The sequence below is a fragment of the Halyomorpha halys genome, unplaced genomic scaffold (assembly GCF_000696795.3).
Source record: "Halyomorpha halys isolate HHAL.00 unplaced genomic scaffold, Hhal_1.1 Scaffold531.1, whole genome shotgun sequence".
In the NCBI taxonomy this organism is placed as follows: domain Eukaryota; kingdom Metazoa; phylum Arthropoda; class Insecta; order Hemiptera; family Pentatomidae; genus Halyomorpha; species Halyomorpha halys.
In genome coordinates, this window is record NW_027111171.1 from 194131 (window position 1) to 208623 (window position 14493).

General features: G+C 29.2%; 1 protein-coding gene across 1 annotated transcript; it reads left to right on the forward strand.

Annotated features, from left to right (window-relative positions):
- Nucleotides 1–6366: 6366 nt before the first annotated feature.
- On the forward strand, nt 6367–13988 carry LOC106683959 (glyceraldehyde-3-phosphate dehydrogenase 2). The gene is made up of 8 exons (XM_014425736.2): nt 6367–6505; nt 7842–7925; nt 9029–9152; nt 10032–10147; nt 10234–10488; nt 12099–12259; nt 12364–12558; nt 13723–13988. The coding sequence occupies exons 2-8, from the start codon at nt 7848–7850 to the stop codon at nt 13790–13792; spliced, it is 999 nt and encodes a 332-aa protein (XP_014281222.1). The 5' UTR covers nt 6367–6505; nt 7842–7847; the 3' UTR covers nt 13793–13988.
- Nucleotides 13989–14493: the final 505 nt, after the last annotated feature.

Sequence of the window (14493 nt, forward strand, 5' to 3'; positions counted from 1 at the left end):
ACAATATAGCAAGAATAGTACCGCTACTTTAAAATTTCACTTTTAAATTGTGAAGAAAGTGATCGAAGCTGCTTTCACCCTCGATGCCCCGAGTTCAACGACCTCTGAACCAGTTATAGACTTGCCTTGGGAGCATGTCGTAGGGATGAACAATTATTTCAAAATAATTCAATAACTCGAATATTTTCGTGGTTTTAAAGTGATATCTAAAAAAGAATTAAACCGTCTCCAACTATACCTACTTAGGTGCTCCGATTTCGAACGCTGTTCTTTTTTCTAAATGCCGTAAAACATTCCGAAAATAAAACCGGAAGGGCCGTCAATCCTGTCTTAAATATTTGTCGTAGAGCCAAAATATCAAACTGGTCACGACGTGTAAGTATGATGAATCAATCATATCATATATATATAATCAATGATAAGATGAATCAATTGCACCCACCATTTTATTTTATTCGATTCATACATACAGGTTGCGCTATTCCTATAATATAGCAAGGCTCATGTACATTTCTTCAGAAAATTATTTTCTCTGAGCAAGGGCACGCCATCTTGGGTAGTAGTAAGATTGGAGTTCAATGTCACACATAGTCAATGAAAATCTGAAAACAACAATCAAGTGGGTTCCAGAATATTCCTCGTGGATAATAATAGACTACCTAAAACGTGTTTTTTTTTTTAAAGTAATGATTTCCATAACAATGTAGAGCATTAATTGGGTAACCCTGTTCGGTAAATGACTATATGAAATTCAAATATTATCTGAACTTGGCCCTACCTTGTTCAAATGCACAATGCATGTTTTATTAGCAAAATTCAAACATTACTTACATTACCAGGACTTTGAACACAACAGTATCAATAATTAACCCTACCTATAATTATATATTTACATTTAATTCCGAGACTCAACAGATATTTGACTTTCTGGTAAATTCTTCTTCATAATCATATTCATGGACCAAACATACACAATCAAAGAAATTAACGAAAACATTTGTTAGTTTACATAGACAACCGCCTGCATCATCTACCATATATCACCTAATACAATAGAATCCATATCAGCGAATTATTAACATCCCTTTTTTTTATACTCTAAGAAATCTTCATTTTTAATAAATAGTATCCTCTGCATTAAGGCCTTCATAATGAACACATAATCAAGTTGTATACACTTCTGTGTGCAGAACGTGCATATCAACATTAATATTATTATTTTCATATAAGATATTACATATTTTAAGTTATAACAAAATAGAAAAAAAATAACTACCTATATTTTAAAATTGTTTTTATTATGGAATATAAATGAGTTTCATTTAAATATTTCTGAACTTTTTTATTTTTTTTATGACTCTATTCGGGCAGATTTGAATTTGTTTTTTAATTTTATATAACTTGACCTTACTTATTTTGTTTTTCGTGAAATTTTGAAAATAGTTTACAACTATGTCGAGTTGAGAACAACCCTATCCCCGAAGACTAAAAAATATATTAGTAATAACTAAAAGTAACCTGGAGCCTATAACTTACCGACTGCCGAAAATCAATGAAGAGGAGATTCAACAGTTATTTGCTTAGTAACCAGTTATTAAATATAAACGAGCCAATTATTTTCAAAGAAACATTTTATTTTTCGATTGATCGCCGATGCAGGGCTGCAAGTTTATCGAAGTCATTCCTCCTAAAAAATAATAAATCTGCAATAAATTGATTTAATGATAATACTTTTGAATTTGGTCTAAGCTTCCTTAGAATTCAATAAAAGCATGCCATAATTTAGTTCATTCATAGTATCTTAAAAATAATTCGAAAATGTAAAACTGAATTTCGACAACTAATTTGACAAATATACTCTCATTATTATTAGATAAACATTTTTTTTAAAGCTGTTAATGTGGGAACTCACCATATTCAAAATTTTAATTCTGTCCGTTAAATTTCAAATTTTACAAATTTAATAAAAATAACTTAGGAAAGGTGAGTGCTTCCGCCATTCCTGATACTATGGAACATTCAACATACAACGGAAAAAATAGCCCATCTATACTCGTCAGAGCGTCACAAATTGGCCCAACAGCCAAGATTTGGCGTTGGCAAATGAATGAATGAATTTTGAATGTAAACAAAAAAAAAAATTATTTGTTCTAAAAAAAAAATTAATCAGTGTGTCTTCGAATATGATACTATTTTGATAAAATTAGTTTAGTATAAATTCTATTTTAAATGTTTAAACACGAGGCTGATCGATTCGTAAACTATTAATAAATAACACATTTTAATAAATCCAGAAGTCTGGCAATAGGATAGCTGGAGTGGGGACAAGAAGTGGGCTTGCGACTCCCCTTATAAGAAGTAATCAATCGTACTTGAGCTTCCTCCATGACAATGGTTCCCCTTAGCAACCACCCTCCTGCTCTACGAAACACCCAGAAAATCTGGTATTGACAGATACTTTGAAAAAAGAGTGAACAGAGAGATTTTTATTCCTTTAATTTTTTTAATATTGCAGAATACTACAATGTAGCCTATAAATGTAACTGAGATTTCAAGGGACCTAGGATTTTTTAGTACTTAGCACAAATTTCTCCGGATGACGAAAATAATTTATTCTTTTTCTTTTACTCCAAATAAATTAAAGTCTAATTTTAACCAAACAGAGATAATTCCAATAAAGAACTGATTTCAGTTTGAGTTCGCATAACGGTGCAAACGTAAACAAAAACAAAGTAAGAGGGTATTATTCGGTATTACGTATAAAAGAATTTTACTAAAAGTTAAGATGCTTGTTCGGGTATTTATTTAAATTGCATTATTGTTAATTTGTCTTGCGCAATTTTAATCAAAACAAAATAGTAATATATGTCTAAAATGGATAACGAAAAAGAAATATGTGCAGACAATTTTTCTGATTGTGATTGTAGTGATACCTTTGACTTTTGCAACATTCCTCTTTAGTACAAGATATAGTTTTTTTTAATATAAAAGCAATATTTCTTAAAAATGTTGTACTGAAAGATCAGTAGTATATTTATGAATTTATTGTACATAGTAGTGAATTTATTTTGAGAAATCTATATCTCAAAAAACATTCGATATATTATTAGCTGTTACCACTCAAATTAAAGCTAGTTTAATGGGCTATAAAGTAGTTTATGAAGTTTACCTTCGTAGGAGCAGTATTTTTCATGATAGTTGCTAAAATAAATTGATTTATTGTTGATATGACAAATTTTCATTTGCCAAATTTATATTCATATGTGAATATCATAAAAACTACTACCTCTATGAAGATGAGTGTCATAAATTACTTCATAGTAAGTTAAATTTCCTTTATTTTAGTCCAGGCAGACATATGTACGTCTTATTGTCCTAGTATTTTTTCAAAAATCAAACATTTCATCCGAACAACTAGAAATAAACATTTTGTGAATTTATTTTGTCAAATATCATAAAAACTACAACTCCTATAAAGATAAAAGTTATAAACTATTTTATAGTAAATTTAACTAGCTTTATTTCATTAAGCTTTATTTCATATATTAAATTGTGCTGCCAGACATATTTACGTCTTATGGTTTCTGAAATAAAGTTTTTCATAAATCAAACTTATTGACTGAATAGTTATAAATCAATTTATTTTAACATATATCATGAAAACTACCATTCCAAAGGTAATAGTAATAAACTACTTTATGGTACATTAAACTAGTCTTAATTTGAGTGCTAAAAGACATCTATAGGTCACATAGTTCCTGAGATAAATATTTCTCAAAATACATTCACTAACTACAAATATTTCAGCAATTGAAACTGAACCGGTGTTTGTGGTAGCTTTGAAGATATAGAGCTCCGAATGAAAAAAAAAAATGCGTTTTCGATAATTCATTTCAAGTTTTTTGTAGATTTAATTTCAGAAACAAAAAAAAAGAGAGATTTATATATAAAGACAAATTTGTTTTATACCATTTTCCTAGATTTCACTGAAAAATATATGATTTTTAACAAGTTACGTTGTTTTAATATAGACTATATATTCTAAAGGCTTAAACATTGTCAGTAATAGAGGTATTTCAATACGAAACTATCGGGGCATAAATCTAATTATCAGTAGTACAAGTTCTTTACATTCCAGAACCCACTTAAAGATGTTACACTGTAGGTATATGAATAAATACAAGATTTAAAAACCAAAACAGTTACGTTTGTTGTTACTCAGCTAATCATTAAAAATGAAAAATAACTTTTATTAATTAAAGTATTTCTTCTAATATAAATACGGAGAAAATGAATCAACTTCAGCGATATGATTTTTTTCAAATTCGAATCATAACATTTCGAGAAAAATCCAAAACATACTGTAGTTATGGATAAAGTATATACAATACTTTAATTATATTTATTATGTTTAACATGTCAGGATGATAATGCATATTTCCGATTAAATAATATAAGACACAATATTGTTATTAATAACATAAGTTATAAACATCAATGTAGACAATATTACAATTTATAGAATCTCAAATAAAATAAGCCTTATACTTATATATGTAATTATTGTTCTGCAAATATTTACGAGTTTATATCCTCTGTTTCATCTTTACTTTTAATTTTCATTATCGGTGATTCCCAAATAACGGGCAATTCACAAGTTCCAATTTTAAAGTATATTAAGTCAACAAAAATAAAAATAAAATAAATGGCTAATGTTCCTAAGTTATGTCTTAGCTAAAACCACTACCAAGCAAAACTTGACGCAAAATCTACTCATACCATTTTTAATTGGAATATCATCACCCATTTGCGTGGCCAAAATGATGCCACGGCAATTAAACCGTAAACAGTCACGACAATGGTTAAATGAAATTTAGAAAATAATTTAACGCTGAATTATTGTCCAATTATTTATTAGCTCCAAGAATAACAACAATTAATCATAATAAAATGAAAAAAAAAAAAACAAGCAAAAAGACATTAACTATATGAAGCCACTACAATGGTAATTAAAAATGTACACACATGTTATTTTTCTTTTCTGGACGGATTTTGTGAAAGAAATAAGAGTACAAGTGGTGGAGAACGTCAGGTCAGACTTAAAGGCACATTTCAACTCATTCCTTTCTTAGAGGCCCACTTCCATGTAAGATATGTCTATCGTGCAACTTTGTCACTCAATGTACGGGTAGTTAATAGCAGGAGAGGACTTGTACTTACGACCACAATTCACTCTTAAACTTTATTAAAAATATAACAGAAAGAATACCTACTAACAGCACCGTTATTACTACACACAATTCGTTCTTAGATATTCAAATTTTAAATAGCTATTGGTAAAAAAATATACATAATTTATTGATAAGTGAGAATCAATCACTCGTTGGTTGATAAATGGTAATCAGTTATGTACCATTGATCATTCCCTAATGCATACGCCTCAGATTATAATCTTGATACCGAAATTGTCGATTGGTTCTGGTTGATCCCCCTAATTCTCTTGGGGGTTGGCAGTTTAATCACATTTTCGGCTACTACAACTATTCCTTTGCATTCTTCCACAAATATTTCCAATTTGTTTGTATAATTTAATCTGGTATTAAAAACGATGATATTAGTAAATTCTTACTTATGTTCTGGTGAACTGATGGCCTATTATCTTTACTAAATTCAACCAGAAATATTCTCCCTCTTCAGATCGCTGCTTTGTTTGAATATTGGCACATCTCGCAAAAGAAAAAGTTTTGATTTATTTTTTAATTGGACATATTCCAAAGATATTACCATGGCCAGGGGTTACTTTCTCTATTGGTGTCCTCTAACATACTGTCCTAAAGCTAGTTGGGTTCTTACTAAGCAATTACAGTTTTTTTTTTGTCAGACTTCCCACAAGCTAAGCCACGATACGTGCCTTCTTTTATAATTGATTTTATCATTCTTTTATTTTACATTTATGTTCATTTATACATTTATAGCTATGATTATTAATCCAGGTTGCAGGACATTGTTTTGATCCCAGGTACTAAAAGGTGCCATTATTGCAGAATTTGTTTAAGATTAAAAAATTACATAACAAATTACACGTCAATAACGATTGATTTGAGTGAAACGTAATTTACTGTGACACTTGAAAACCTCTTTATTCAAATGATACTTGAAAATATCCCTTTATTTGAGAAATACTTATAAATATTTTCTTTTAAAGCTGTATCCAAAAGCGAAGACGTGACTTTAACAACACATGCATAATAACGGAGAAAAGCGATTATTTATTGGTAATAATGAATGAAGATTGTTTAATTCCTCAATAATAAATAAAATCTAGTGCACATCACGATAAATGATAAATTCAATACGGTTAAATAAGGCGGGGGGAAGTTAAGTAACAGGGGGAGCCCCCCACCATCCAACGTCTACGTGACGTTTGATTCACCAGCACCGACCGGTTTCATATCACTTTCAACCGGCAGCTTTTCCTGTACGAATCAGCTCTCTTTAAAAGCTAGTAAGTAGAGTTTTTCCTGTCTGTAGTTCATGTAAATTGCTTCTTAGATTAATCCAATTTTAAAGGTAGTTCTTCTTTGTACATAATTAAGTAAGTGAGACAATTTTTTTTCGACTAGGGACATTTTGACACGACCGAAATAACTCAAGGTCGGTCACATTGGGTTAGTCTTTTACTGCTTACATCAACGTTATCCTAATTTCATTCCGTTTTCTTTTCTTTCTTTATTCATTTTTTCTATGAACTATATTCTATAATCTTTCTATATGAAGTGTATTGAAAGGGCGTGTCCGGCGATATGAACTTGTTATGCAGGGACGGTGGGCCTTGTAATCTTGCACAACTGACTATTAATTAAGAAATTCATTTTGAATGGAGGTTCATTGCTGGTTATACCGGTTAGTATCCTTTAAATCACTATCTCAGCTACAATTTTTTTTTTTTAATATTGTCGCCATAATGGATGATAAATAAGCTAATAAATACTATATTGGTGCAATGTACAATTCAATCCCTGCAATCTATAAATTACTTTTTAAGAAGAGGACATCATAATTATAGGAATTTACTTTTGCACAAACTCCATAAAATATATTTAATAATATAGTTAAGGATATTTCATCACTGGCCCACAAACATAGTTTAGATTTATAATTATCACTCAACTTTAAGCACTTACAATTTTATTAAATTAAGCTACTTGTCCAGTAGAGAAAGGGGACTTTAGTTCAGAGTTGGATTAAGCCAGCGGGTTGCCCTCCCCCCAATATTACTATGTAGCAAATATTACATGAAGGGCTTAGATTTTAAGTGATAAAAAAAGAAAACAACTTTAGCAAAGAAACTTTTTCTCCATTTAATGTGTAATATAAATTTAGTAATAATAACACTAGATAAATCAATTTCTTCAAGTTAATTACCCTCCTTATTCATTTCATGTGAGATTACTTAGATAACAATGTTTTCCGCTGTAGTAATACTTAAGACTTAAGTTGACAAATATATTTTTAAAAACCTACTTATAATTACTTAAAAGTACAATATTTTACTGATAAATTTTCAAAGATTTTTTTTTTTCAATATACTCTAATGTATATATCTGTTCAATATCTGTTAATAGCTGTTAACAAGCTAACAACATTTATATTCTTGGCACGGAAACATTTAAAAATAAGAAGCCCTTTTGATATTAATAATTTCTCAGTTGTCATTTTCATGTCTAAATGATTTTGTATAATTTTATCATAAGAATTATTTAGAATAAATGTTCCTTAAGAATAGTTTTTACTAGGACTCAATAATAGTAATTTTTAATTTAATATCTTTTTTTTTTTAGGTAAACATGTCTAAAATTGGTATTAATGGATTTGGAAGGATCGGTCGTCTCGTTCTTCGTAATGCTGTCGATAGTGGTGCTCAGGTATTTTAGATAATGAATTTATTTTGTTTTCAATTACTTTTTATATGTATTTTTATTTGACCACCTAAATTTACACTCTTCTTTCTTTTCTATCTGAAGTAACTGAGAAATTTGATGAAATTGTTTTTACTTCATTTGGTTAAAATGTTATTGTTGATTTCTGTTAATGCATGTTTAAGTAATACATATTTTAGGCTCTCACTTCATCTTCTTCACCTCCCTCCTAAAAAAAAAAAAATACAAAATATATATTTTCTCATATCAGTATAGTTATGTTATACAATTTAAATTAGTACAATATTAAACTATATAAGTTAGTTCATTGCCAGAAAATTACTTACTTCAAAAATTTTAACGTTCACTAAACAAATCTTATATTGATCAAATTGTTTATTTATTGCATTAAGAAATAAAGTCTTAACGTTATTTTATCCCCCCAAAAAAATATAATAGGAATAAATAAAAAAATTACTTCATTAAGTTATTAGATAGTTTTTAGTGTGTATTTTGGTCTGGCTATAAAATACGTAATTATTTATAAATATAACAAAAACAATTTGAAAATGTATGTATTATTAATTTATTCCATTTCTAATGAGGTTTCCTAGAACTAAAATTAAGTTGTTTTTTATCTTGTTCATATACTTCAACATAACATGCTATTTGACTACATTGATCAACTAAAGAATAGTTTTTGTGTTAAAAAAGAGTTTTCTTAAGTTCTCTTTTATCGACTCAACGTATATGTTTTTAGATTTAAAATACTTCATATTTTCTTGTAACTTCAATTATATACTTGCCAACAATGAATTTTATTCTTTTTTTATAATTTATTTATTGAACATTTTATCACTACCAGTATAAAAGTATAAAGTAACTGTATTGACCTATTAACTTTTGTTATTCATATTTCAATAAACTTTGATTGATGATTCATGCTATTGTGTATTATCATGTTTGGAATAAAAGAGGTAGAAATCAATAATGATCATTTGAACAACAATCTTTTATTTAAAATTTATCCATCAAGAATGTATAGAATGCTTGATTGATTGATCTTCTGAACTGATTTTAAACTTATTTATTTGACCTAATTTTTTCAGGTAGTAGCAGTTAATGATCCCTTCATCAATGTAGAGTATATGGTCTACCTTTTTAAGTATGATTCCACTCATGGACGTTTCAAGGGAAGCGTCTCTCACAATGGACAAAGTCTTGTTGTGAATGGTGAGGAATTATAATATTATCTAAATAGCCCTTCATTAATAATGAAAATTAACTTAAGTTCATTTGCATATAGAAGAGTATAGTAGTTCTCCAAAATCCTTTTGTTAAAGTTGCAAAATTAGGAAGGGGGGGAGAAATTGTATCTCCTAAGAATGATTATAAAATAATTGGCATTCATTCTAGCATATTGTAAGAAATGTGCGAAGCATTTAGAGGGAATACAGTATAGGCAACTCCTTTCCTGAAGAGTTTAGAATTCTTCCCACAGACATTTAGTAACTGTGTGTTTTTCCTCTGATTAAAAATTGGCTATTTGTGTCTGATTAAAAATTGGCATTTTGACTTATTTTTTCTTTACTATACATGCTATTTGATATATCTGTCTTGAAGTTAAAATATTGTGTGGATAAGGGAATACAATTAAGTTACACTGTTTTTCCCTGGCCCCTTCATTCAAGTTACTATATATAAAACCATAGTGAAATATTATTTGAACTTGGTTCTAATTGGTATAGTCACTGAGAAAAAATAAAGAAAGTTTAATTTCATTTTTTTTTATATGGCTGGTGATAAAACAGTTAAAAAATAAGGCGATTATGAGTGCAGGAAGGTCAGGGTTCACTCCTCCTAACCTTAATTTGTGAGAAAGAGTTAAAGAAATTCAACTTGAAAAATAGTTTGAATGCTGCTACTGTATTATTAGGTTAGATGAGCTTGAATGTGATATAATAGTAGGTCATCTTGACTTTAGAGTCAGGGATTGTAGAAATGGTGCATTTGATTGTGGAGGATTCAGTCACTGTTCGCAAAAATCCTGAACTTTCAGCCATCGATATAATATAACTTTAAGTAAATTTTAACCATTTTCTTTATTAATAGGAAAAGAAATCCGTGTCTTCCAAGAAAGAGACCCAGCTAGCATTCCATGGGGTGAAGCTGGTGCCGAGTATGTTGTTGAAGCTACTGGGGTTTTCACCACAATTGAAAAGTGCAAGGTTTGTCATTTTAAAATTTCATAATTATGCAAAACATTAAAATACCCAAACGTTAATTGTTTATAAAACCAAAATTGTTTGTTTAGCCTCATTTGAAGGGTGGTGCTAAGAAAGTTATCATCACTGCACCCTCTGCTGATGCTCCTATGTTTGTCTGCGGTGTTAATCTGGATGCTTACAAGCCAGACATGGACATTGTTTCTAATGCATCTTGCACAACCAACTGCCTTGCTCCATTAGCCAAAGTTATCCATGATAATTTTGGAATTGAAGAAGGTCTTATGACAACTGTCCACGCTGTCACTGCTACTCAGAAAACTGTTGATGGTCCATCTGGAAAGGTAAGAAGCCATTTTTTAGTCTATATTAATCTATAAAATTGATATACTGGAAGATTGCTGATCGACCGTGTGTATCAATGAATGGAATATGGTCCGGGTGCGGTCAAATAAAACTCAAATAGTAAATGGGTGTACTATTTTTACTATTAGCTCTATTTAAAAATAGTATACCCATTTACTATTTGAGTTTTATTTGATCACACCCGGACCATATTCCATTCATTAAAAAATCGATAATTTAGAAAGAGATCATATTTATTACTTCATTATCTTCTCATTGAGAAAAATTAAGTTTAAGATTCTAAAAATTTAGTAAAGATGGATAGAAAGTGTTAAGTTATTTTTCTAAATTTAGTTGAACAAGTGTCATTTGTAAACATTTAATTTATATATATTTAAGTAAATAATAAAGATTAAAGATGTGATATAATTTAGAGTATTTGATTTAAACTAAATGACTTTGATAGCAGCACATTTCATAACAAACATGAAAGTCTTATAAAAGAAAAAAAAAAAGTGTTGGTACAACCTAAGCAATCCTTAAGATCTTATTAGTTAATAAAGGAAGTGATTTGTTTGTTTCTAATTAAAATGATTAATTGATATGTCCAATCGCAAAATTTGTTTAATCCAAATAAATCGAAAATTGAGATTTTAGCGCCATTTCTCTCTAAAACCTATCTCTATGCATTCCTATAGATACAATAACAAAAAAAAAATGTCCAAACCTTTAAATTAAAGCTTCAAATGTCCTATAATGCTTCAAAACTAGTACTCCATCTTTCCAACAGCCATATAACTTAACCCCATTTAACTCAACTTATCAAAACATGTATCCTCTGCTGTCCATACTCTTTTCAATCACTTTGGCCACAAATCTTGTGAAATAAAGGCTTTTTTTCTTCGCATATTGTGTATGCTTCTTTTTTTTTATCCTTAAGAGCTTTAAAAAACTTTTTCAAAACTTTATAAATCCTTCATACATAACTGGTGCAACAAACATCTTAGCGAGCCCAGGTCTCCTCTTACATAAATTCCAGATGGGTCTGTCTTATGCTCCAGCACTCCAGTTTCAGAAGTTTAACAAGGCTCTTGCACCTGCTTCCACACCATCCAGCCATTTTATTATGGATTACACATATCATCTTGTCCTTTGTATTATTATCATTACCATACTTTCTGTGTGGCTTTCATTACTTTTTTTAAGATCTTAGGTTCATCTCATACTGTCTGAATCCACCAGTATTGCGCATTTAGAATGTTCCATAGTGATCTCTATCAGTTTGAGTTTTCCTGGTACTTTCAATTCCACCAAAGACTTGCACTGCTCACAGCTTACAATTCATACAGCAGTAAAACTGTAAATCTAAAATAAAAAATTAAATAACCTAAAAACAATACCAAATTTGATAAAAGTACTAATGAAATTGAGCTCTGAATGAACTTATTGCAAAATTTCAAGCTATCTGTTCAGAAAATAATTTTTTCAGTAAATTTTTAATTTGCTGTAAAACAAAATAATTTATGGCACGAGTTTTGCGACTGGCCTGCTCAATTTAAAAAAAATTGTTAGTTTTTAAATATTTTTAAGATGAAGCTCATGATTCTAGTTGTGGAGAGATGGAAGAGGTGCTGCCCAAAATATAATTCCAGCATCCACTGGTGCTGCCAAGGCTGTCGGTAAAGTCATTCCATCCCTCAATGGGAAACTCACTGGCATGGCTTTTAGAGTTCCTGTATCTAATGTCTCTGTTGTTGATTTAACTGCAAGGTGAGTTATTATCTCCACCAAAGTGGTTCCATGTTGTAAACATAAATTTTTCTTTTTTTTAAAAAATCAGTTATCAATACATTTATATTTTTCTATTTTATCAGATTGCAGAAGGAAGCTACTTATGAAGAAATTAAGAAAAAGATCAAGGAAGCAGCAGAAGGTCCCCTGAAAGGAATTTTGGCCTATACTGATGAACAGGTCGTTTCTTCTGATTTCATTGGAAATACAGCTTCATCTACTTTTGATGCTGAGGCTGGTATCCAACTGAACAACAAATTTGTCAAGCTTATTTCATGGTAAGAGATAACTATTACTTATTTAATGAACTATTTGTGAGAATTTAGGTTTATATGTTCAACATTCTTTAATGCCAGTCTAATTGGAACATACTTTCTAACAACAGTAAAATTCTTCAATTATTTTAAGTAATAAATATTCATAAAGTTTTACACTTTATTTGTGTTGAGTCACAATGAACTTCTACCACTACAACTAATTGAATGTAAAGTCAGTAAAATCATTTATTGATGGTTAATCAGGTATTGTAAATTCAAAATATGTTTGTTGGGGATCAGTTTGGTTGGATATAACTTATGTTTTGTTTTATTTTACATATATTTCTGCTAATATATTTATCTAATGTACACCTGCAGGGTGAATAAATAAGGAAGACAGAAACTAAAAATAAATATTTAATATTATTTTTTAATTGTTGATTTTCTGATCACCTCCTGGACCATCTTCCTCTTTTAGATTTTTCATTTTGAAAATAAAAAAAAATTTATTATATATTTTAGAGCCAAACAATGAATTTGTGAAAAAAAAAAACTAAGGTTTTCTTTAGGTTTAATTTAGAATCTTAGGTCTTCTTGAAAATTGCTGGGAAAAATCATTCAGTTTTTTAATCAGAATTTCAGAGGACTATCTAATAATAGTACTGATAACTTCAAATACATAATAGCTGTTGTGTTTAAAACATTTTCAATCTTTTTCTGTTGGCAAACCTTTTTGTTTTTTATAAAACATACCATTGATTAAATTGTACAATTCATAATTTTTATGGATAAAACTAAATAAACATGTTTAAAATTGCAGATAATTAAAAGTATAATTTAATTATTACTTAATTGAGAAAATATGTACAAAACATTTTAAATTATACAAACAATATAGATTGATTGTCAGTAGATTGACTATAAAAATATGGATAAATTGACAGATTGACAATAAATTGTCAGTGGTGAAGTTTTTTTTTTTTAGTGGTGCTAGTTTTTAATCAAAATTTAAAACTTCATTAAGAATACCTAATAAAATTATATGAAATATTTGTGTTAATATGAAATATTAAAAGTGACTCCCATCAGCAGAACTCAAAGTATGATTGAAATGTCTGAATTCAATATTTAATTTTCATGTATTAACATACCTATACCATTATTAACAAACCAAATCTTTTACAGGTATGATAATGAATGTGGTTATTCCATGAGAGTTGTTGATCTTATCAGATACATGCAAACAAAAGACTAATAAGAATCTGTTATCCTGAGTTCGTCTATTAGTGTCGTACTGAAACAGTGGATTTCAACTCTCCAGAACTGAATCTTGTATTTGATACTTTTATCTCCAATAGAAAAAGTTCATCAATATATTTTCTTTAAAATAAAGTTTTGTAATAATATTTGTACATTTATGTTGAAATAAATGAAATATTTCTTATACCTTCCTTAGCCTTTTTTTTTTCTTCTTATTTTCTTGTAATTTTATTTTCCTTTTCTCCTATAAATTATGTTATGAATTTTTAATTATTTAATAACTGTAAATTTTCCCTTTAATACATAATATAGTTGTTTTGTCATCCGCAAGTCCTAATAATATTTTAGGCATTATACGGTAAATGTTTACTTTAGTTCCTCCAAAAAGGGGACAAACTATTATTCTCTGTCATGACAGTATACCACAGTGGATCTGGCGTGATTGTTAATAGTACAAGTAATGTCAGTGAAGCAACTGTCACCTTAACTATCACATGACATGCCTAGACAGTGAACTATTATACACGCCCTATTATTGTAATAAAAGTATTAACCACTACCATGGTGTAATTATTTGATAGTTACATTCATAACGGCATTCACTGTTCAACCTGTTAACTGTCATGACAGTAAGGTCTCTATAGGTCTGGCGTGATCATTAATTGTACAAGTAATGTCAGTGGACTAACATGTCCT